Source organism: Hippocampus guttulatus, chromosome 14 (assembly GCF_054856545.1).
Source record: "Hippocampus guttulatus isolate MCC_2025c chromosome 14, RoL_Hgut_1.0, whole genome shotgun sequence".
NCBI classification, from domain to species: Eukaryota; Metazoa; Chordata; class Actinopteri; order Syngnathiformes; family Syngnathidae; genus Hippocampus; species Hippocampus guttulatus.
In genome coordinates, this window is record NC_141274.1 from 8,934,321 (window position 1) to 8,958,261 (window position 23,941).

Consider the following 23,941-nt stretch of genomic DNA (forward strand, 5'->3'; position numbering starts at 1 on the left):
CAAACAAAATGGTGTCGTTCGCTCTTATTTTGTTAAAAACAAAATATTTTCCGCATCCGTTTATGCTAGCCCATGTTAGCTTGATGCCAGCGCTCTCTTTGTATGAGTGCTTGGCCAAGTAGCGGAGCTCCAAGCAGCGCGCGCCAGCAGCAGCAGCAGCAGCAGCAAGAGCAAGAGCACAGCATTCAAACTGTTACAGTCGCATCTCAAAACACCGCGACCGTCACGCAGACAGGCGGAGACGCGTCTTACAGTGAGTTAACCCGGTTAAAAATAGTTTTCAATTCATTCATTGTCAACGAAGACTCGTGTCGACTTGAAAGTTCGGGGAGTCATTGGAGCATGAAAACCGGCGTGGAGAGAAGCCCTTGTTCCAAAACTTGCGGGATCCTATAAAGCCGCCTTTTCGCCTTCATTTCCCCAAACCTCGCAAATCCCCGCGAGTGACGTTGCCTTCCCGGAGACTCTCGTGGATGTTTCTGCTTACGGTTGCTCAGGGACCTCCCAACTTTGTCAAAGAACAGAGCAAAACGATCATTAGTTTATGGTTATTTTTATTTTTTATTTTATATTTTGCTAAAGGAAGAAAGCAACCAGAAGAATAGAACAGCGGAGGAAGCGGATGTATATCGGGCCATGGATGTGACAGTTTACCCGCCTCCTCCTCAACCCCTGACCGCGTCGGAGCACGGCCGACTCGGGCAGCTCTCCTACCTGGAGCCGGCCTTCGGGACCAAGGTAGGGGACGCAGAGCAGCAACCTTCTCGTGTTGTGCTCATTGTCTGGCAGAGGAGAGTCACCTTTGTGTCCCCCCCCCCCCCCCCCCCACACACACACACTTTAATTAACTGTAAGGGTATTCATCTGCCTTGCCAATTAAATGGTAAATGAATTGCTTTATTAACCTGAAGTTAATTATGGCCGTGACTGCTACAGCGGTCTATTGATGTCAAACTGTGATTTTGTTGGTTGGTTGTTTTCTCACCCATGTCATTTGAAGGCAACGAATGTGATTTTTGAGCATATCATTTTCGGGGGAATTTCTTGATACTTGGTTAACTTTGTAGTCTGAGAAGCTCTTCCTCCCTCCTGGGCAAGATAAAGGATTAGGGGTAGGAACCTGTGGCTGGCCGAGTTGCAATTTTGTAATTTCACCGAAGAGTCCTGTCAAGGTTTTCCAGGCTGCAAAAGAAAATGCCTGTACTGGATATCCATCCATCCATAACTGCATACAGCCCCAAATAAGTCGTGTCAACTTTGTTTGTCGTCTGCGCTTCATTTCCATGATAAATACCGTGGTTGTCTTAAGGGAGGAGAAACGACCTCTTTGCAGGAGGAAAACAAACATCATCTTGTAATGCCCCCGTATTAAATTCATCAGGATATAATTTATGGTAATCCCTTATCGCAAGTCACTTTGGGATTGAGGAAGCTCAAGTCGGCCGCAGTGTTTTATTTCTGGCTTGACAAATAAAGTGACTCGCTTCTGCTCTCCAAGATGAACGTGCGACTAGTTCGGCTCTGAAATAGCAGGCGAGCATCGTCCGAGGTGCCTCCGCTGAGGTTTCAGATAGAGGGGCCAAGTGGAGCATCTGTTCAAGTTGTACGGTCGCACTCTTACATGTACGCACCTCAAGAGAGGCATGGCGGAACGAAGGCGATGCAAAGGACAAACCGGAGGCTGCCCTTGATCGGTACACGGCAACCGTACTTTGGCCCCTCTCGACCTCTGACCCGGAGACGGGGGCATTCTACGAAAATGCCACACTATTGTTGTTAGCGTCTCGGATGTTGGCCATGGACACTTGGAACCTGCTGCTCTCGTGCATTTGGTTGCATGCGCCAAGGTATGCCGTCGTGCCCCGAGTGTTTGTTTGAGAAAAGATAGAGATGGAAGATCGAGGCTGTGGATGGAGAGCGGGCTGTGTGGTTGGGGGCAGGGAATGGAGAAAAAGAGAGAGAGAGAGAGAGAGAGAGAGGGTTGTTGGGGGTAGGGATGTTGCAGATGAGTGTGGTTGTAGTGGGGGGTGGGGCCGCTGAGGTTTGTACTATATTTCTCTCCCCGTGTCTTTTGATTCATGGCTCTGTCGGTCTGATAGACGAGATCATATTACTGTGTAGGGGGGGGGCAGTGAGCAAGAGAATATAGAGGAGGGCGAGAGACAGGAAAAGCACAGCCAGGCACGGAGGCGGTGAGACAGGAAGAGGGGAAAAGTCAGAAGAATAAGAAAGCAAATCGGAGGGGACCAAAGCGAAAAGAAAGTGGCGCTATTCAAAAAGAAAAAGAAAAGAGAGGCGTGTCCTCCACATGTGGCAACATAAAGGCGCAGAGGCAGATTTTCCATCGCCATTTGAGCGGAGACAATCGCCAGCACAATGAGAAGAATCCGCTCGGTATCCCGCCCGCGATTACGAACCGTGACAGCCTAGCCGAAGCCGAGGCTGCACACGCACCGCAAACTTCAACTTCTCATTGAGATGACCACATGTGCAGTGTCAAACTAACGAGTGGACCGAGCAGACTTTCCATCCCGCTTCCGCAGTTCAACCTCTAGTTTCAGAGGGGAAAAAAAAAAAAGCAGGTTGCCCTCTGATACAGCAGGGGTGTCCAAACGACGGCCCAAATACGAAAAAAGACATTTGACAAGATTAGTTCAAAAAATTGAAGGCGGACAGACGGAGAAGTAACAGCAAACTAATTGCAAAATGACACAGAACCAACAATAAGACCACTTTTTTTTCCTCCTTTGTAGTCATGCCCCCGCAAAAATGAAGTCACTTATGAAAATCTTGATCCAAAATGCAGTTCCACTGACCTAATATCTGATGAACAACGTAAAAACTAAAACTAACAAGTGCAATTGCAACCACACTTTTACTCAGTTTGACATGGATTGAAGTGCGTTAAGCATGCAGTGATCGTAACGATGTCGCAAAACATTTAGTCACAGCCTTGTGGAACGCAAATAAAACTCATCTCTCAACACCCGGGAAGAAATCGGAACGAATGAAGAACTTTCGCAGCAATGCCTCGTCTTGCTGAGCATTTGCCCCTGAAGCACAAACGGAACAAGGTTGGGCGTCATGTCCCTAGTGGCAGCCCATTTCACAAAATCTCACCCAAGCGCTTGCGTGGGAGCTTTGAGCGTAGCTTTGTTTTATTTATGTTCCTTGGTGTGCAAAGACATGGCGTTTCGCCGGTGAGGGTGCGGGGGCCAACCGAAAAAGTGCATCACGCGTTGGAATCAAATGCCGCTTCCGGATGCCATCGTTCAATGCTACTGCCTGCTGTTTGTTCTGCCGCAGCGTTGTTTTCATGTTATCTGGGCTCACTAAAACAAAGCGCCCCCTAGCCGACAATATAGGAACTGCAGATGTGAAAGAAAATGAAAGCAAGTTCATTCTTTATCTTTTTTTTTTTTTTTTTAATAGCCGATTGATCCCTGGGCGGATGGGCCGGATTCGGCCCGCCGGTCCTAGGTTTGAGACAATGCTCTCTGCAGACGGCAGTATAGTAACCAAATGGATAACTTTCCAATGCAAGTGATATCAAATCTATTCCATTTTCCTTTAAATTGTCAATTTGACGTGCGCTAACGTTCCCATTGGGAAAAACTGTTTTGAAACCGATGCGTACAGTCATTCGGCCTTAAAGTGTTTCATTTTTGGCATAGATTTGAATCTGCAACAGTGCAATGCCACCGGAGATTTTATTTTTTTTTCTGCTTCAAGAAGGTCGCTATCTCTTTGAATCGGCTACTACAATGCATTTGATTTATTTCGACGGACTGAACAGGGCTCGGACTCCGCCTATTTTTATTTATTTTTTTGCTCCTTCTCCATCAAGTAAACAGAGCGGTCGCAATCCATGCGAAAACATCTGATGGAGGCAATTTCCTGTGTGCTACATGTGTGAAAGGGCAACGGCGGTCCCGTTTCTCCGGACATTGTTTGGACTTCCTGAGATGGCTCGGCAATATTTGACATTCTTCGAGCGTTCCGCATGAGATGACGAGAGGCTCTTCGACCTGAGATAAGCATCAATGCAAAACCGGCACGGTGTGATCTTTGGTTTCCTTCATATATACGTAAGCGATAATTCTTTGCGTGAAGGATAACGAGAAGTGGACTGTTGCGGGATAATCGTACGGGAACTATTTGAAGTATCACGTTGTGGGTGCGCACAGGAAATCTTTTCATCGGAATACTTTTGAGTGAGTTCCGAGGAAAATGGAGATGTCAAAAATGTCTTCCTTTTATTTTGGGTGCGGGATCACCGATGAACGTCGCCAAAGTCGGGAACCAAGTGCCTTCGGCAAGAGCAGACTCGCCTGACCCGCGTGCCGGATTGCGGCGTTTCCGATTCATTCAAGCCATGAAATATGATGAGAGGCACGGGCCAAAGAGGAAGCCCCGACTTTTTGGCAGCGTGTCCGGCAATTTCTCCTGGTGCCTAACGTTGCAAAATGAGCCTTTTTCACATTTTCGCGATATCTTTGGGACTGATCAGTTAATGGTGAATGAACAGGAGAAACTTTTCAAATCCCACTGAATGAAAGTTAGTGTCCAGGATAACAAAAATTCAATTTCCTCCCTCTGTTACCTTGGTTGTAAACACATGAAATTGAGATCTAAAAAAAACATGCACATTTTCGTCATTCGCCGAACCGGCGGCCTGAGCGGAGAAGCGAGTCAAGCGCATGTGAGCTATGAGTGGATGAGAGAGCCCATGCAAAAAAGAAGCCGTGAGCTCCACGCATGAAAACGCCACCATTTTAGAAGTCGTTTGTGGCGTGGCGGCCCGGCGTCGACGCGCAACGACCGTATGAGTAAAATCCTTGTGAAAGGTCAATCAAGTGGAGAATGGAAATAGGGTGACTGAAACCTTGGCAATGGATTTCAAAAGTCAGGGGAGACTGACAAGTGCATCGAGGCTTGCGTCGACACAAAAATCTGGAGATGCCAGTTGGTACGCCGGAGCGCACCCGCGCTGTTTTACCAATATTGAGCCGTCAATCGTGTTCCCGGTTATTTTCACCGGGGTAAAAAGCAAGTTTTGTGCAGTGCTCATCTGTTCAAGTGGACCGCAGCACCTGCACATGGCGTTTATTAAAATGGAGGCCGATTGGAGGAAATGTTCGGTCGCAGCTGTTGTCAATGCCAAGTCCACGTATTATTTTGGTCTTGATCACAAACCCTCAGAGTGCAATCTAACTTACAAGTCGTCTGTCCTCGTTGGCGGAGATTTTTGCTCGGAAGCATTCACCCCTCCCCGACCCCCTCCGCCCACACTACAAATGCGCATTGATGACGGTGTGACACCGAGCCCCGTCGCCTGTTCGTCGGCACGGCGAAAAAAGGCCTGACTTAGCTGAAGCACGCGGATGCGGAGACGCAGCGGTGAAGAGGGGGGGGGGGGCTATGCCAAAGGCAACAGTTGGGGGGAGATGCAGAGCTGCCAGAACAGACTAATTATCCCAATTTCATTTCCAAAACAAACACATTGCAATCAAATCATGTAACGCAATCAGCGGTGAATTGTCGTGGGCGAGTGTGCGGACGGCATGCGCGTGCGGCACGAAGGGCAAAAGATTTGCATCATTTCTTGGGGAAACCCCTCCGGCAAATCTCTTTTTTCCCCGTGTAATGACGTTTGCCAACAACGAAAGATCGTTGTGACGGACAGAGCGAATGGCGGCGGTGATGGCCGCAAATGTACCGGAATGAAGGCAATTCCCAATGGCCGCCAGCCACCGCGCTCACCATATTTCAATCCCGGAGACTCGACTGTGGACAAGATCGTGACCACCTCCACATCAGGCATGCGCAGCAATTTTGGAAAAAGGGTTCACGGCACCTTCTCCAAGCGATACTGTTACACAGTCCTGAAAACAGGGCCCAAGTGGGTACCAGCAAGGTTCCCCCCACCCCCCGACCCCCCCAAAAAGTTGCATCTGTGTTTGTTGCAAATCCAACCTATCAAAGAAAGGTGAACTCTCTTGAAAGACTGTCAGAAAAACATCAAAAGCAAGGCTGATGTGTTCTCACAAGCTCATAAGCCTTACAAACATTCTCATTTATTTGATCCCCCCCGGCTGAATTTATCTGAGAAATAATCGCAACGGCCGTGTAAGGGCCGTGACCAAACAGCTGTTTCAGGATTTGTCCGTTTTCCACCCGCACACATTAAAGGATAAACACTCAAGTGACATCCGAAGAGCACATCGAAATTACACACACTCTGCTCACAGTGACGGCGAATTGGGTTGAGCAAAAAAAAAAAAAAAAGTGTTTATATTGTTGCCATGGTGACAAGACTGATAAACATAAAATGGAGAGCTGACCTATCACAGCTGTGCGAATCTCTCTCTCTCTCTCTCTCTCTCTCTCTCTCTCTCTCTCTCTCTCTCACACACAGGCAGTCGGCCATCTCTGCCTATGCTAAGTTGATTTATGTTCTCTTAATGCACTTTGGAGTAAACCGACATGTACGCAATCCAGACCGGCCCAATAAATTCAGACAAACCCCTTGAGGGTTAAACGGTGGGCTCGGGCTATTTTCACGTCCATCCATATGTAAGACGCGGCTTTGATTCCCGGACGCTGCTCTGCAGCGGCAAAAACAAACAATTAGGCTTGACTGGGGGGGGGGGGACACTTTTCGCTGTAAGGTGACATCTGTTTGGAAAGACAAGGTGAAAACCGAACCGGGTTTGTGGTTTCAAGCGAAAGGGAATAAAAAGAATTGAGCTGCTTTCTTTTGGAATTTTGCTGCTTGACTCCAAGCCGGTGTTTTTCGCCGCTCTCCCCATCCAAGCCTTTAGCTAGTGTATGTTTCGGCTGTCGAAAGCTTCTCCGTTTTCCATTGTCCTTCTCCGTCATCCTAATAGTCTCTCTCCACCTTTCTCCCCCTTCCCTCCCCCCTTCACTCCGACCCTGACCCACTTAACTGGCTGCTTGTTATTCAAACCTTTGCTTTCCCACACACGCGCACACATGGATGAGGAGAGGTTGGCATGAAGGCAGAGAGAGAGAGAGAGACACACACACACACACACACAAACCTCCGTCCCTTTCCACCGTCACGTTTCAGTCGCAAAAGAAAAGTAAGAGAGAGAAATTCATTCCAATTGGATCTGTGAATTCAAACCTGAAGATCAAATGCTCCTCTTTGCCCTTTCCTGGCACTTGATGGACTTTCAAGCCATGTCAGACAACGTTAACAATTTGGTCGATTTGCAATTCTTTCCCCCACAATTACGACTACCGTTTGTTAGTTCACCTGCGTCTATTTTGTGTTGTGTTATCCGATGATTCGACGAATCGGTGGAATCAGAATGATCGATTCTAAAACCACTTGATAGTGTTGAGAAATCTGAGCTCGTCGCCGTGAGGATTGTTCACGTTTGAATGCAGCCTTGTCAACAGTCACCCGGCAGCTGAAAACACCTGCTCCCAAAATTCTGGGGGGAGGTGGGGGCCACTCACTTTGCTTACTCGGACTTTGACTTTGTTTCTACCGCGACCCACATGGAGCCGATACCTCCGGAAATTCAACATTTCCTTTTCTGCTTTCGAGTCATCGTTCTTTGGGCAGGTTGTCATTTTCCGACGCAAGTCACCTTTCTTGTTTGTGTGCGTGCCTTATCACGATCGTCTTTTGGCTTTCTGTTGGCTCTGTAAACCGACACGCCATTTGCATAACACCAGGCAGCTGGCAAACGGAGGGGGCAGTTATACCTGTCTACCTGTGTGTGCGCGCGTGCGTGTTTTTGTGCGCGCTCGTGAGCCTGCGCATCAGATTGTTTTACTTCTCCGCACCTGTTCAAACGAAGGACCCACGTGTCTGTTTGACAACCAAAACAATAATTAGGTGTGGAGGAAAGCATCCAGTATTTGAATATTGTGTGCTACAGTGGCTGCCACGGTAACATGCCAAATCGATGCGGTCAAAAAGGGAAAATAAGGAAGCAAATGCAGCATTGAAATGTGACTGGTGCGGTTTCATAGAGCTTCATTTCTCGTAATCTCATCAGGTTTGTGTATTTGGAAGAAACATCGTCTTTTCCCTTTGGCTAGTGAAACGGTTCACATGAATCGTGACGTTCTCGCTTTTCGTTCGTCTTCTCTCCAGTTGGAAGGCGACGCCATGTTCCTGAATATGCAAGAAACGGGCCTTGACTATGGCGCAAATGACCAGGTTAGTTTTTCTTTCATGCTCCTTTTGTATTTGCCTAGCTACCAAACCAAAGAGTACAGAAAAATTCAAAGATATGTTATGGACATTGCAAACCAAAAGCGTCAATGAAAGACGAGCACAGACATCAAGAGCAAAGCTCATGTTGCTCGTCGACTTTGTTGGTTTTTTTTTTCCTCCAATATGATTCTGCCCTGCGACATCCTGGTTTTTGCCACCCATTCTATCCACACTCGTACCCAGGTGGCGCCCTCACCCTATAATCTCAAAAACATGAGGGAAATTGTATTGCTTGCATTTTTTTTTTCAATGTGCTCATTTGCTCATTTTTGTTGTTGTCGTCGAATATATTGACAACAAAAAGAAGACGGCGGTAGTACATGCGCATACATCCGCAATCCAGCCTGAGGAAGGAAAGCATCGCTGCACCTCAGAGTGCATTCTTCAATGGGAAAAAATTTTTTTGAAGTCACTTTCCAATGCTTTGTACATTTATTATTTCTTGAGTCGTTTGCCCAAATAAGCAGCTGCAAGCCCTGAATGAGTTTTATGAGAGCCGGCCGGGGGTTCCACTTGACTCAAAGGCCGCCATAAGCTGCAAAATCAGCTCTTCTAGCTGCGGCTGGGAGATGACAACAGAGTCGCTCCTCTACTCTATATATACTGTGTATATGTAGATATATCTATATATCTACATATATCTACTTCTTTGTGTTTTTGTTTGACCTTTGGCCTTCGTCAGGCCTCATCTGAATCCCCCTTTTTTCTTTTTCTTGTCTCTGTGCTTCCAACAGTTTCGTGCGCCACAGCCCCCTCAGCCCCTGAGCAAGGCAACGCATTCCAACCCTTCCTCGCAGCACTGGCGGAGGGACGCGCACATTGCCAACACACACCGTCTGCCTTGGGTGAGTGGACCGCTAAACACACAGACTCACAAACCGGTATCATAACATATTTGATAATAACTTTGTATTCAGACAAGCGCTTGTGATTGTCTCCGTATAAGGAGTTGTTAAAGCGAATGTTTGAATCCTTCCATTTTGACATCAGAAACACGTCGCAAATTCACATGCAAATCCATTGAGTGTACAGAATACTTCGAAATGAGCTCAATGGCTCCTAAAGTAGTTGAAAGGAAAAAAAAGTCTCTCTCATTATAAAACACTCGATGCAAGCACAACGTTGGAGTTGAGGTGTGGCGTGTTTGTCAAAGCTGCGAATGGCGGTGCCTTGACTTCGGAATTGGATTTGTTTTTCGGGACCACGCTCTGCTGATGTGGTTATTTGAGGGTGGGTTTCAGGTTTTGTTTGAGCGGTTAGCACGTGGGCCTCGTGGTGCAAAGGTGCGGGGTTGGATCCTGGCTCCGGCCTTCCCGTGTGGAGGGTCACTACTCCTACTACGACTGTATTTTATAGCAAAGCGTTTTTTGTTGATTCTCTCGCTCTTTCCAAAACAACCCCGGCATCACTTTGTCTGAGGCCCGCTTTTCTCCGAGCGCTCCTCTCCTGTTCAAATCACATGGTTGCACATGTCAAAAGTTGCAAAGGGTACCAAAATAACCAAGCGTTGAGCTACCGTCCGCAGCGTTTCGTTGCCCAAAAAGAAATTGGCGAAACTGGCATGCCACTGAAAATCACAACAGGAATAATTTCAAGAACGGGGCCTTGCAGAAAATAATGCCAAGAAAGAAAGAAAGAAAGGCAGCATGCCGACTGCCCTCAGTTCTTGTTGTCGCTTGTTTGTTGACGTGTTGTGGCCTATCTGTTGACTTGATGTCACAGCCTGAACATCGCTAGCGGTTTTTTAGTTTCTTCCCTCCTGCAAGCTCTCATGAGTTTCCCGTTTTCAGCCCCTAGTTTACCTCAAACAACTGATTTGACAGCAGAGAACGCTGTCGACGATAGAATGAAAGAAATGTCGATCAGGATCCGATCAAACGCGCCTCTGTTCGCAAACAATTTGGTTGAGCTTCAAAGGATACTTTGAGGTCCGCCCTGGGGCTAATCAGCCTTTACCATCACTTACGAATCAAGCGTACGCCCTCGAGGACGACACACGGCGACAAAATCAGATGGACACTTTTTATTTCACTCTTTTAAAAGTCAACATTCGCATGATCGCGTCTAAAACGTTGCGAAGAAGGCAGTTGGGTGCAGGTGGCCAAAAGAGAGAAAACGCGGCATTTGGAAATTGTTGAAGACATGCGGTTGGCCGAAATGAGCCAAGAATGGGGACACGACATCAACAAAAAAGGACTTAATCCTGACTACATTAGTCTTTGGAGAAGCTCCCGGCGCAGGCTTTTGTGTCCGAATGAATGCGAGAGGAGAGACGCAAGGGGCGCTAATTTATGCACAACATGAAGAAGTGATGGAACAAACGCGACAGACGGACAAAACGAGTAATTTATTCAGCTCCGGTAGTTTTTAAAACTCCATTAGGGCCAGATTTGTTGCTTCGGACGGACCGGCTGACCCGCGTCACCGGGCTTTCCAGCTCAGAGTGAAAAGAGTCCACTAGGACTCTTGATAGCTGAACGGACGAGTGACAAATTTAGGAACGAGTCCTACGTGAGCGTCAAAACCGTGGCCATCACCGTCCCGGAGAACTCGACGTGTCGCCGTTCTCGGTGATGCTTGACGCTGAACTGCCAAAGTAAAAGCTGTGTTCACCCCACGGGGGTCAGGCCCTTTTCCACCTTGTACCCCGGGGGAGCCAGATACGTCGATCGCAATCGACCGCGAGCCTGCCAAATGGTCCCAATTCTTTTCTTTTTTTTTTTTTGGTACCAGTGTACACTGCACTGCAATAGTAAAGAGCCCCCAAGCAAACCATCAGCGCCCCGGGGAGGTGTGCCGTAGCCAGGACTGAGCGCGAGTGAAAGTTTGCTTATGAAACGACTGAGTAGTCGCGGAGTGACAAGTTGAAGAAATAATAATTAAAAATGAAATTTGAGGCATGAGGCCAGAGAGGGACGATTTTTCAAAAGAGCATTTAAGGCGCCCACAAGTAAAATGTATTATTATTATTATTATTCTACCGTCAGGTCATAGAGACAGTCTTAGCTTAGATATGACAAAAAGTGTGAGTTTTGAAAAGACTGCAAAGTCTACTTTCAGAATGTTAAAAAAAAAAAGTTTTTTTTTTTTTTTTTTGTTATCATTAAACAATCGGCAATCAACCAGGCTCCCAGAACAGAGCCTCCCCATTGTGTTTGACATTCGAGGTTGCACGCGGGAAGGATTTTAGTGCACTGATTGGCTGGGAGAAAAGTCACAGCGTTCGACTTCCTTGTGATGAGGTGGGACTGCCTCCTTGAGAACCAGCACTCCAGTATCCAAATGCGGGTTGCCCCATATGGGCTTCTGCTCTCCACATACCGTTGACATTTGTGATTTTGTTTCTTTCTTCCTTTTTAAATTTTTTTTTGTGAATGCGTGCGTGGCTCTCGGCTTTCATCGTCAACTGAGAAATCTCATCTTCCCGCCGTGACCGTTTCTAACACAGTAAGCATATCCATCATACGGCCGACGACTCGCAAGTCATGCAACTCGGCAGTCGGCGTCGCATTTTGGCTCGGCCAAAGCGCGAGAGAGATGAAAGAGAAATCACGGATGAGATTAGAAGAGCAAGTGAGCCAACGAGGGCCGGAAGGAGAAGGATGCTGAGCGATGAGGAGCAAAAGAGTCCGAGAGGGAGAGACCGGTGTGGCTAGCCAAGCAGAAAAGCTGTCACTCTCTATAAAAGATCTCGTCTGTCAGATTAGTATGAGAGGGCTTCTGCAACGCCGCCTCTTTCTTTGAGCCCTCGTGTCTCTCACTCTTCTCTCGCGCCATTCCCTCACCCTCCATTTCACTCGCGTCGTCGCTCTCGGAATAGTTAAGCACGGAGAGCCCTCCTCCTTCGGCATGTCACAACTCAAATGGATTTTCTTTTTAGCGACAAGCTATTCCCTCGTGAGGAACTGGCTTTCTACATAGAAAATGAGGGTGATTGTTTGCTTGACTTTGATTCAAGGGTGGCTAAAACGTGGGTGCTAATTACTGGCAGAAAGGAAGGGAGACAAAAAACAAAAGCAGCAAGATTCAGGGTTGAACACACTGTTACAATCGCAACGCGTGCGGTGATCCCTCGCCACTTCAAGTTTTGCGGCTTCCAATATTTTGCGTTTTTTTTCTAAAATTAATAATTTTTAAAAAAACAACGACAACAAAACAGCCCCATGGGCAGCCCTGTTGTTTCATGTTGATGCACAAGAGAGAAGGTTTCCTCGCATGCCCGACAAACAGCTGATGCGACTCAGCGGCTTTGTGCTTGCCTGAATCGTCACGTCCGAATTCCTGCGACCGAAGGAATTCCCGACCGATGTCAGCATATGGCCGAGGCTCATGAATAGGCGGTCGTATGTATATGTAATGTACGTATGTATTAATGTCACTAAAAAGGATGTTTGTGCTTTGCGTCGCGTCACTTCCATGCCGTGTTATGCTTGAGGACCGAGGTGGTGGCAATGTCGCAATGTGGATTGTCCGACCATTAGTGAGCGGATGGAATAGTATTTGTAGGATGAAGATGACAGATTTTCACGGTCTCTCAAATCTTCTTGTCTTCAGTCCTACTCAGTGGCCGGTTTGGGTGATGAAGACTTCAACATTCCACCCATCACCCCCCCTACAGCGCCAGAGCACATGCTGCCCCCTCATCCGCCCCACAATTCCTCCGGCGGAGCCTACCCCCCGCTGGATGGCGACAACGGCTCAGCTCCGCACCACCCCTACCGCATGCAGGGGATGAATCTGGCCGCGATGCCCGCCGGTCAGGATGGGGCGCCCGTCTTGAACCAAGATGGGGGGACGTTCAGCCCAGACGGGGCAGCCATGACCAGTACGCTCTCTGTGGTGAGTGGCGCCAAAGAATTCACAATTAAAAACCACCTTTGTGTTTCAAGCCATCCATTTTCTGAAAGTCCCTATCCCAGCCGTCTTCGGGGGCAGCAGGCGGGGCACACCCTGAACCGGTTGCCCGCCCATCGCAGGGCACACATAGACCAACAACCGTCCGCGCTCACAATCACCCCTCGGGACAATTTCGAGTGTTCTGTGAGCCTGTCATGCATGCTTTGGAACGTGGGAGGAAACCGGAGTACCCGGGGAGAGAACATGCAAACTCCACTCAGGAAGGCCAGAACCCTGCACCTCAGCACCATGAGGCCCGTGTGCTCACCGGTCGTCCGCTGGGCATCCATTGCGGCCCGCTCGCGCTGGGAGGGGGATTCTCCCATTTGCGGCCCCTTCTCAAGGTTTTTCTTTTTTTCCCTTGATGGGGTTTTTGGAGTTGTTCCTCGCCCTCTTGGGGGGTTCTGATTTTTAATATTTGTCAACTGTGGGCACGTGAAGCCCTTCGAGACGGTTTGCGATCCAAAGGGCGATGGAAATCAACGGGAATTTACTCGGCTTGAGCGCCGTGCCCCCTCCATGACTCGCAATATGTTTCAAAACTTCGGCGACCCTGAAATGGACAAGCAGGTAGAAAATGGATTGATGGATGGATGCATCATTTCAAAGGACAGTGTAGCACTTTTATTCTTTGAGTGCTTGCTGCCTCCTAATCCCCTTTCGGCGAGCTGCGGCAGCCCTCATCACTCTTGAAGATCCATGTTTAATTTTGCTCTTTTGTATTTGTTTGATGGGATTGTGGAAGGCATTTTGTCAATCTAGGAGCTCATTCTTGCTGTTATTGTCCTGACTATTGTTGTTTTTATCAGGATTGATTTATTCGCCACGAAACCCGAAACAAACTCATTTTAGTCTGCGATGAATGTTGCTACTCATGAGTTCTGTTGGAGAAGCGATGAGACCAAAGAAAATATTTGGAGGGTGCCACACGACCTCATTGGAGGAAAAGTTGATTTTGAATTTGGACAATATGTATTTTAGACTCATGTGAAATGGCTGATTTTGACCATGTGTGTTTAGCTCTCACGGCAACTGGGGTTTTTTTGGGCGCTGAGCGAGGCATGCGCGTGCGCCGCTTTGTCAAACCGTTTCGACCAGCTTAGCAAAAAGGAAACGTTCTCACTTTTCGACTTTCCATCTCTGCTTGCTATCTCAGTTCCTACAACTGAAATAGAAGAACCGGTCGATGATATGGGCAGAATCGGCATGATATTGTAGCGCAATAATTCTCACCCGAGATTTTTATAACTCCGAAAATCTTAGGAGACTTCAGCAAAGTGAGGATCTAAATGTTGAACTCCTCAGTTGTTGCTCATTCTTCTTAATCTTGATTTAGGCCATGAGATCACCTTTTCTCTTCTTTCTTTGATTTTTGATTTGCATTTCGGTGCCACCAATCTCTCATCTGCTGTTTGGTTGGCCTGAAACTTTTTTTTTCCATGACTGTTGATCTCAGTGCCTTCCTTTTTTTCCGTCTTTCTCTTATTTATTTATTTATTCCCCTCTTTACATCCCCGTGCTACTATACATTTACTGCCAGTCCATGATTTATGGTTGCCTGGCAACTATGCCTGGCTCAGCCTCATCGGGTGGAGAGAGCGCTATAGAGATTCAAGTCATCGTCTGTGTGTGTGTGTGTTTCCTATAGAGCTAAGGCAAGCTCGTTCATATTGAGATTGCAGCCGCTCTTTTGGGAGATTTTGGCATATTTATGATGATTCGGAGAAAAGTGTGCTGTGAAGTACAAAGCGCATCACCAAATGACCTCACATTTCAACTCACATACAGTAAACTATGGCAGCAGAGCGCCGATGTAAGATGCTGACCTGCAAATTACCGGTAGTAGAAGCTCAAGGGCATTTTGTTCCACTGCTTTTTTCTTTCTTTCTTGAGTTAACTCAGTTTTATTTCGTTAAGTGGTTGCATCATGAAATGAAATCATCTGGATCCAGATTCATTTTTTTAAGTAGACTATACACCTAATTGGTTGCGGGACTAAAATTAAACAACTGCGCATATATACTGTATATATATATATACGTATATAGGTTTTTTTTAAAGAAAAAAACCTGATCCCACATATAGTAACAGTAACAAAAAAAAAAAGGATTCTTGTACGAATATGGCCATTAAGATGAAACCACCGAATGCTTCCTAGCGAACCCAAAACAAACAAGTCTGCGCTTTGTTGCTTCTTATTTAGACGCACATGATCGAGCGCGGCCGAAGAGCAAAATTGAGAACAAATGGACTATTTTTCCATCCACTGTGCAGTTGTGTGCCCCTGAATCTCAAAATTTTAAAAATGATCGCCACTCAAAAATCATTTGGTGGTACACAAAATATGATACACATCATATTTGAGAGAATTTGGTGTGCGTCTGACAGCAAACAAGAATCCTTTTCACCATGGAATAAAATGAGCGTGTCTCGCGGCAATGTTTGAAGCCACTAAATGCCACCAAACCACGGCTTAGATATTTTCCACATTTTGGCTCGCCGATGCATCACTGTGACGCCTTTCTGGCTTGTTCGAGCGCTGACAGACCACATATGTCTTCGGAGACCGCAGCCGGTAATCAGGTTCCGGTAATGTGTTCTCAAGAGGGGCCGGCACACCAGACCGCATCCGCTATTAGGTGATTCGTACCGAGAGGAAAGTGTCAACGTCGGCATCGACCGACATCCACGACCATCTCTGACGGCAGCGGACGTTGGCTCGCGTAACTTTTGGTTTCCTGAGAAACAGGCACGAAATGTCACGAAATAACGACACACTGCAATTGTGAAGCTTTATAATGAATCACAAGTTGCGCTTGTGATTTTGTGCTGTTTGAATGACATTTGGAATGGGTTTTAAGAAAACTTGAGACAGTTGAAGGAGAAGTTTTGGTAGTTGATGTCAAAACACCACAAAGCGGAAACTCGCAATGTCCTCCAATTAACATCCTTTGTCACTTGTTCACGCAGATGCAACAAATGGTAAACTCTGATTCTCGGTTTACTGGCAGCCAACAGCCCATTGAAGCTGCACTCGGACCCAAAAACCCAGCGCCCATCAACCAACCCGGCCAGTTGTCCACTATCAACCAATCCCAGCTGGGACTCGCCGCCAAGTCCGTCACCCACAATTCCCCATCTCCACCTGCAAGTAAATCGGCCACGCCGTCTCCGTCCAGCTCGACGCATGAGGACGACAACGATGATGGATTTAGGGTAAACACACGCACACACTCGCACTATAGGCTCCTTGAATGCAGATGTGTGTGGGCGTGCGCAGGCAGACGTGCGCGCGCGAGATAAGACCCTCATTCCCCCTGCACATGAAGTCAATGTAAATCAGCTCCCTCCCTCCCTTTTGGGTGACTCATACTGAAAAACGACATGTTCTTGCTGATATTCTGAGGAAATGAAACAATCACAGTTGCGTGGAAAAATATTTACCCGCTTTTTTTTCTCTGTTCTCCCTGGGCGCGATGGAAAAAATGAGAAGGTAACGTTGGCTTCAGGCAAGGTGGAAAATGACTTTTTTTTTTCTTCCAAATTCACTCCCACACCTTGAAAAGTCGGCTGCTTACTTTAAGCTACGGAGGGTGTGTGACACGCCAAATTGCCCGCCAGTATTATTTGCTCACATTTTAATGACAAATTTGGGAGGAGATGGACACATTCTTCCAGCACCTTGGAGTTAAAAATTTGGTGTTGGACCACCAACAATGTTGCGTGTAGACCACCACACGCAACATTTCTCTCGCGCAGCATAAGAACTTCATATCAAGCCAGTCAAGAGCGGAACTTTTTTTGGGTGCGTGTAAAACAACAACATTCAGCCAGAACCGGTTTCGAGCATTTTAACCCCATGGTTCGTGTCGCTCGGGTGCTTCCTTCGCTCGTATCATCGTCGTCCTTTGTTTCGGCAGGGCAACGGAGGTGAGAAACGCCCGGCGACGTTTGACATCTCCAAGAAAGCCAAGACACCAAAGAAGAAGAAGCGAAAGGACCCCAATGAGCCGGTCAAGCCGGTCTCTGCCTACGCATTGTTCTTTCGCGACACGCAAGCCAACATCAAGGCCCAGAATCCCAACGCCACCTTTGGGGAGGTGTCAAAGATTGTGGCCTCAATGTGGGATGGCCTGGGAGAGGAACAGAAGCAGGTATTTGCTGGTTTTGGTTCTCCCGCTGCCCGAACGAAAACTATTTTCGAACGGTACTATTTTGAAAATATGAATGTGGATCATTTTTGCTTCCGGTCACATTTCTTTGCGAAGCCAACGACACACCGTTTGAAAAAGTTTTCAAGTCTAAGATGGCCCCATTTTCATAGCCCGGCTGATCAGCCTTCCAGCATACTGTATATGATTGCCCAATTCGAGGGAACGCAACCCCGACAAGTCATCAGTACAGTATTGGACCAGCGTGGAGCCCACGATTCACAATTACAGTCTAGAGAAAATATTCCTGAACACCTACGACTGATATTTCCGTCACTGTCCGATGTGACGCGCGCTTATTAATTCAATTCCATCCGTGAAGCGATTTGAGTGGAAGCATTGCTCAAGTGGTGTCAAAAATGAAATGTTCTGTTTGTGCCTGAAGGTATATAAGAAGAAGACAGAGACAGCAAAGAAGGAGTATCTGAAACAATTGGCTGCCTACAGGGCCAGTCTGGTCTCTCAGGTATCACACGAGTGCACACGTTCACGCACATTGCGATGCCTTCCGGACATGACAGTGAACCGATCGTCTCTTTGGTTGTTCAGAGTTACAACGATCCGTGTGAGATGAAGCCGCCGCACTCTACCTCGTCACCTTCCTCCTCCGCCTCAATGTTCACATCCAAGCCGTCCGTCTACGCGGGCCAGCAGCCTTCCTCCGGCTCGCTCGCCCACCCGGGCATTTACATGCCGTACCCTCACCCGTCCAACCTCAGCCACCACCCCCCGAGCCCCGGTCTGGGACACCCTCACCTGGCCCCGCCTCACCCTCAGATCCACGCCCAGCTTCACGCCCTGTCCTCCGGAGGAACCGTGCCGCGACCCGGTTTGCCTCACCAGGGGGCGCTGTCCCTCGGCGGCGTGGTGCAAGCCTCCACCCCGCCCCACCGGGTCAGCCCCCCGCTCCACGGTCAAGTTCACCTGGGGGGGCTGCACAGCCCACATCGGCAGCATCAGCAGCTCGGCGCGCACTCGCTGGGAATGGCGCACTCTCCGGCCATCACGCAGGTCAGTCGCTGCCTATCAACACCTTTGAAAGTCGTTTTTTGGGGGGGGGGGTTTAAACAGGGGCTTGACAGGACCTCGGCTGCCTCAGGTGGTCCCCCAATAATCAGAGCTCACCGACGATGCCGCTGTATGCTTTCTTTGTCAACTGTACGATGAGTGCCGACAAGCGCCGTTTCGACGGCTTGAACATGGAACGCTCCGGTCCAAATTCATTTTCCAGCAGTGAATTGCTCAATGTATATTGAGGATAAAATGGCGCTGTCCAAACATCGTGACCGATTGTCACCAAAATGTATCTGCACGCATATATTTCTCATATCTTGAAAATATGAGAAAACTCACAATCAATTTTTTTTTTCTATTCACGTCGCAAGGTTGCCTCGTAGATTGAAACCATTCCATCTCTTAATGACCCAAAAACTGGGGCCATCAACCGTACACAGTATGGACCACAGACCCCCCCTCCCCCACACACATTCTTGTACATCCTCCAATTCTTTTCAAGAGAACAGCACAGTCAGCTTGCAATCTGCTTGCATTCAATCATGTATCAGCCTGCATTCTGCTTAAAGCACAATCAACTCTGCACTTGTTGCCCAAAAAGTTTGAATGATGGTGTTTGCAGACACACGATTCACTTCAATGCATCCATAAATGTTTTCTTGCATGGCATTTGTTTCGCGCTGTAAAACTCAAGACTTTATTTCAGCTTTATGAGCAAATATGATTGACTGAAACCAGTGGCGGGCCGTGCATTTCAACCTTAGGCCTTCAGTGACGTCACATACATTAACACAATATAGGCTCGTCAGGCAGCACTTAATTTCAGGAGCATTTAAAACCATCAAGTATGCATTCACAATTAAGAGCAGGAAACTAAATTTACAGATATTGTCAAAAATAAAAAGATGTAAAAAATACTAAATAAAATGCCACCCAAATTACGCTGTGTGATCATAAACAAGTCTGTCCAATAAATTGCGCAATGTCGCAGTTTCATATAAGACGCCAAACAAACTATTCTTTGAAAATAAAATTAACAGATCATTTGCATTTTGAGAATAGGCTATACAACAGCAAATAACTGAAAATGTTGAGCAGCTGAGATTGAATGAATTTTAGTGCACGAAGCTGACTACAATGCGCCATTATAAATTGCAGGTGAGCAGATTTATTTGATACATTTTTGTATCTTTGTCATTTTATTTTGTGACCATTAATACTAATGAAATAAAATAAGAAGAAATGTAAAATAAAATTCATTTACTCACCAATGTAGTGCCTGTTCACTGAGCTGCAGACCTACGCGAGTGTCCCCAAACGTTTTTAAACGCACCGTAGCTTGTAAGTGCCCAGCCGTGCTCTGATGTTTCCTTGCTGCCTGGGGTAAAACAACTTCAATTGGTAAATCCAGTGGAAGGTCCGTCTTGAAAATTGTGTGCAAAGTAGTCCTGCAACCAGATCAACGTCTTCTCCTTCGGCCATTTTGGGTCAAAATGCAGCAACAGCTGCCTCTAGCAGGCGCTAATCCAATTACCGAACGCGCAGGGCCTGTGTCGACGTAAACCATAGGTGTCAAACTCAGGTCCTGGAGGTTCCGCTGTCCTGCATGTTTTCCAAGTCTCCCTTTTGCAACACACCTGATTCAAATGATCAGATCATCAGCAACCTCTGCGCAAGCCTGACATTGAACTTGTTCATTTGAATCAGGTGTGTTGCAAACAGGGAGACTTGGAAAACATGCAGGACAGCGGCCCTCCAGGACCTGAGTTTGACACCTATGAGTAAGCCCTTCTAGCTGCCCCTGGTACGCAGACTCGTGATCTGATTGGCTATTGCAAGCTGACTGTGCCCGTTCATTTTCAGCGCTCAGGGGCCTGCTCTGTTTAAGCTGAAGGCCCGAGCAAGTTTAGTTTACCTGGCAACACAAGCTATCTGAAATATGATTGGTTAAAAACTCTACCATAATAAATAAGTTATTTATCGATTTTTCAATGTTATTTAAAATAACATTGAAAGCCACTCGACTAAGTGGAAATAATATGATGTAAAGAATACAGAGAATAATTTTGTTGACATATTTATGAAAATAAAGTAACTAATTAAATTTATGTTATTCTCAGAAAAGTTAATTTAATAAATTTACTTTTCTGAGAATGTTTAGGCCAGCAGAGAAGGCCTTGCTGGCCCTGACGGAACGCCACTGACTGGAACGTATTTCTCATTTGACTGCATCTTGCTTCCCTTTCCCATTTGAAGATTTATATATACATACATATATGTGTGTGTGTGTGTGTGCGCGTGCGTGCATGTGTTAGTAGAGGCCCAAACTTTTTCTTCTCCTTTGAGTGGGGAGTGAGGGGAATTGTGTGTGTGTGTGTTACGGGGGGGGGGGGGGGGGGTAAAGAGACAAAAGAGGCAGATGGGGTCTTTGTGAAAGAGTGAAGGAGAAGAATTTGCTCAACAAAAGATGAATAGGTGAGGTAGAGAAGGAGAGGGGGAGAACCCAACCACCTGCTGTCCTCCTCTTTCACACACAACACTCTGATTAACTTCCCTTTCAGCCTGCTGTCTCAATCTGCGCGTGCGCACACACACACTTCACGGCACCGGCTGATTTGACTCTTGGAGCATGGTGCCATAAGAGGTCTTGGCTCCCGTCCGCCTCCCTCTCCCTTTCTCATCTGCTCGTCATCCTCCTCCCGCAGTCAGCGACACACTCCAAACGGTGTCGTCGCTCAACTTGATGGCTGCTCTTCAAATCCCACAAATCCACCTACCGCCACGATGACGCGTACACTCGATCGACTCTGGAACGGCCTTTGCAATCGGAGTTTCGGCGTCCGGCGCTCGCTGACGTTTCTCTGAACGCCGGTTGACTCCCCGCTTTGATGCGATTTGTTTCCAGGCCTACTCGCTCCAGCCCGAGTATCAGCCGATCGGAGGAGGTCTGATGAATAGCGGAGCGGTCATGTCATCATCGGTGGACTACCACCAGCTGAGTCGACACATGGCCAACCATCAACCATCTCTCGACTGGAGCGGAGATTACCACGGCAACGGGTACGTGTTCGGGAAACATTGCAAGTGCCGGGAAATGGGCCTCGGTTTCTTAGCGTGTGCGCCAATCGTCGCGTTCCCACTGCCGCAAAGTAAGATCAACTGAGATGGGTTTTATGAGGCTGACGCCGATTCCAATATTTGGCAGAGGGAAAATTATGAGAATCGATTCATCGGCCCGTTAATTTCAAACTATCGATCATAAACTGTAAAAAAAAGTCCGTCCGCATCAATGTCCCCCCGCCTTAGTCGACTAAATTATTTTGGTGCGTTTCCACCGCCGATCGTCTATGAATGTGCACGTAGATAGGACCTAAATCACATTTCTTGGACTCCATTGTTTTTCTTTGCCATGAAGTGACAACGCTCGAGGACCGCACCTGGTGACCCCCGCCCTAGATATTTATTGCATTGGAGACAAGGCACACGCCCATCTGGCGGACAAACGGACACTGAACGGGATTTACTGTTGCATGAGAATATATGAGCATATCGTCAGCGAAACTGCAGCTAATTACGATCATCGTGAATTGGAGCCAATATCGACCGATTGATTGGTGACACCCTAATAGACGCTGTATACCGCTTTGAACTTTTGATTTGAAAGCGTTCCAGTCCAAAGTACACGACAAACATGGCTGACAACACGCGAAAGGAATGGTCTCGAAATTCATTCGCCGCTGCTTCTTTTGAAAATATTTCGAATCAAATTTGTTGTCACGGAAGAGCTTGCGTGGATTTCGATTTCGTCGTCCTCCCACATTCTAAAACATGTCGGGTGCATTGACGACCCGGAATTGCCACGACGTCATTTTGGCGTGTTGCGGCGAGTACAACTTGGAGTGGCCTTCCACTTGGCGTTTTTCCGAGTTGCGCTTTTGGAATGTCACATCTCGGCCTTTGCTAAATGTTTTTCCCAATTTTGTCTTCTGTCCTCCAGTGGTCCCCAACGAGATAAAACTTTGTACCTGAGTTAATTTCAGAACAAAGTGACTCCCAACGTCCTTCGCCACAGTACGGTGAGACCTCGTTCAAACCTCTACGGGAGCCAGGCACTCAAGCGGACTTGCAGCGGAGGCGGCCCCCCCCCCCCCTCCAAAAAAGACAAAAGTACTGACTAAATGTCGGTTTACGCAGAATGGTGTACAGTAAGAGCTGACAGAAAGTATGAGAAACTCAACGAATGGCGCCACATCACTGTGTCCTAGAGGAAAGAGAGGACAGGTCAAAAAAGGAAGACCCCCCCCCCCCCCCCGCCCCCACCTCCCTCCCTGCTCCTGCACATAAATTAGTTAGACCGGTTCAATTTTATCTCCTCCTTAAGTGTATATTGAATCGAAATGAAAGGATGTGTTACACAAAGGAAGTTTTTTTTTTGCTTTTTTAAGGCCTGGGCTCTGAAGAGTGAAGGTTGGTGTACATAATGTCATACAGGAGCCCTCGCAAAGGGGTCATTCTAGCCGACTGCGACAAAGCAGTATTAAGGATCACGCTTAAAAAGAAAAAGAAAAAAAAGGAAAATGGCATTGTCATAAATTGATACAATGTTACTAGAATAGGGAGTTAATTTTCCAAGATAATGAATGCACCATTTTGCCCTTGTGACATTCCAACTTCATTCTCTTAACATGAAGTATTTATATTCTGGCACGTTTCATTTAAGACTGTTTTTTCTTTCTTTTCTTTTCAGCGTGGCCCTCATATAATTCTTATCAACCCCCCCCCCCCCAAAAAAATACATCCAAATAAAAAATAAATCTACCTGCTTTTTTTTTTTTTAAATCTGAACTGGACTACCCGTTCTAAAAAGTCCTTAAGAGCGCTTGTAAAATCCTGTCAGGTAAATGTTCATGCTGTCCCTTCTAAATCCATTGAGTTAGTTTTTTTTTTTACCTCCATCGCTGCAGCCAAAGGAAAAAGAGCACAGCACACACAAGCCCGTGATGTTCTCTCGTCGTGACGCTCTCATAACCCGTTGACCACAAAGTGTATTTAAGTCCTTGATACGATGAAATGTCACCTACTTATTTGCTGAATTCAAAACTTGATATGATGGCGGCTCCTCCCCAATGTGTCTGTCTTGTCTGTTTTCCAGAATTGGTTTGGACCCAAAATGCGTACGTGCTTGTGTGCTTGCGTTCATGAGCGAGCGTGCTGGAGAGAAAGTGGAGTGGTTGATATCGAGAAGGAGCGCGCTCTCTTTTGTCATCTCGACTTCTCTGTGCACAGAGGCTATTTATGAACCCTCAAACTATTACTTTGTTGGCTGTGTTTCAATGTTTTCAATCAAGTTATGTTTTTAGTGTTCAAGTCTTTCTTTGCTCACCTTGTATCTTTTTTTTTTTAAATGTGTTTTGGGGCAGATGAAAGGACTCTGGGCAACTACCATGAAGATTTTCTTATTTTTAGAGTCTAAAAAAAATGTGTTTGACAATAAAGTCAGTGCTGCACTCACGTGCAGTCATTACTCCCAACTCTTGGTGTTGTTTATTTTCTTAGCCATGAT

At 47.0% G+C, this 23,941-nt stretch overlaps 1 protein-coding gene across 4 annotated transcripts; it reads left to right on the forward strand.

The window, feature by feature from the left end:
- The first annotated feature begins 128 nt into the window (after positions 1 to 128).
- On the forward strand, positions 129 to 23,909 carry tox (thymocyte selection-associated high mobility group box). Of its 4 annotated transcripts, XM_086129248.1 has the most exons (11): positions 129 to 253; positions 583 to 738; positions 8,135 to 8,200; positions 8,992 to 9,102; positions 12,812 to 13,096; positions 16,124 to 16,369; positions 17,074 to 17,307; positions 17,750 to 17,830; positions 17,914 to 18,375; positions 21,284 to 21,438; positions 22,376 to 23,909. In XM_086129248.1, exons 2-11 carry the CDS (start codon positions 637 to 639, stop codon positions 22,410 to 22,412), a joined length of 1,779 nt encoding a protein of 592 aa, XP_085985374.1. In that variant the 5' UTR covers positions 129 to 253; positions 583 to 636; the 3' UTR covers positions 22,413 to 23,909. The 4 variants fall into 4 exon arrangements, with proteins under 4 accessions (XP_085985374.1, XP_085985375.1, XP_085985376.1 ...); XM_086129249.1 differs by lacking the exons at positions 129 to 253; positions 583 to 738 and adding an exon at positions 6,424 to 8,036; XM_086129250.1 differs by lacking the exons at positions 129 to 253; positions 583 to 738 and adding an exon at positions 6,424 to 7,597.
- Positions 23,910 to 23,941: the final 32 nt, after the last annotated feature.

What these genes read in the sequence shown, in the direction of transcription:
- tox (XM_086129248.1), top strand. Translation starts at nt 637, where the DNA reads ATGGATGTGACAGTTTACCCGCCTCCTCCTCAACCCCTGACCGCGTCG. An exon ending in AGCCGGCCTTCGGGACCAAG is followed by an intron (nt 739 to 8,134) that starts GTAGGGGACGCA and finishes TCTTCTCTCCAG; the next exon opens with TTGGAAGGCGACGCCATGTT. An exon ending in GGGCCAGTCTGGTCTCTCAG is followed by an intron (nt 17,831 to 17,913) that starts GTATCACACGAG and finishes TTGGTTGTTCAG; the next exon opens with AGTTACAACGATCCGTGTGA.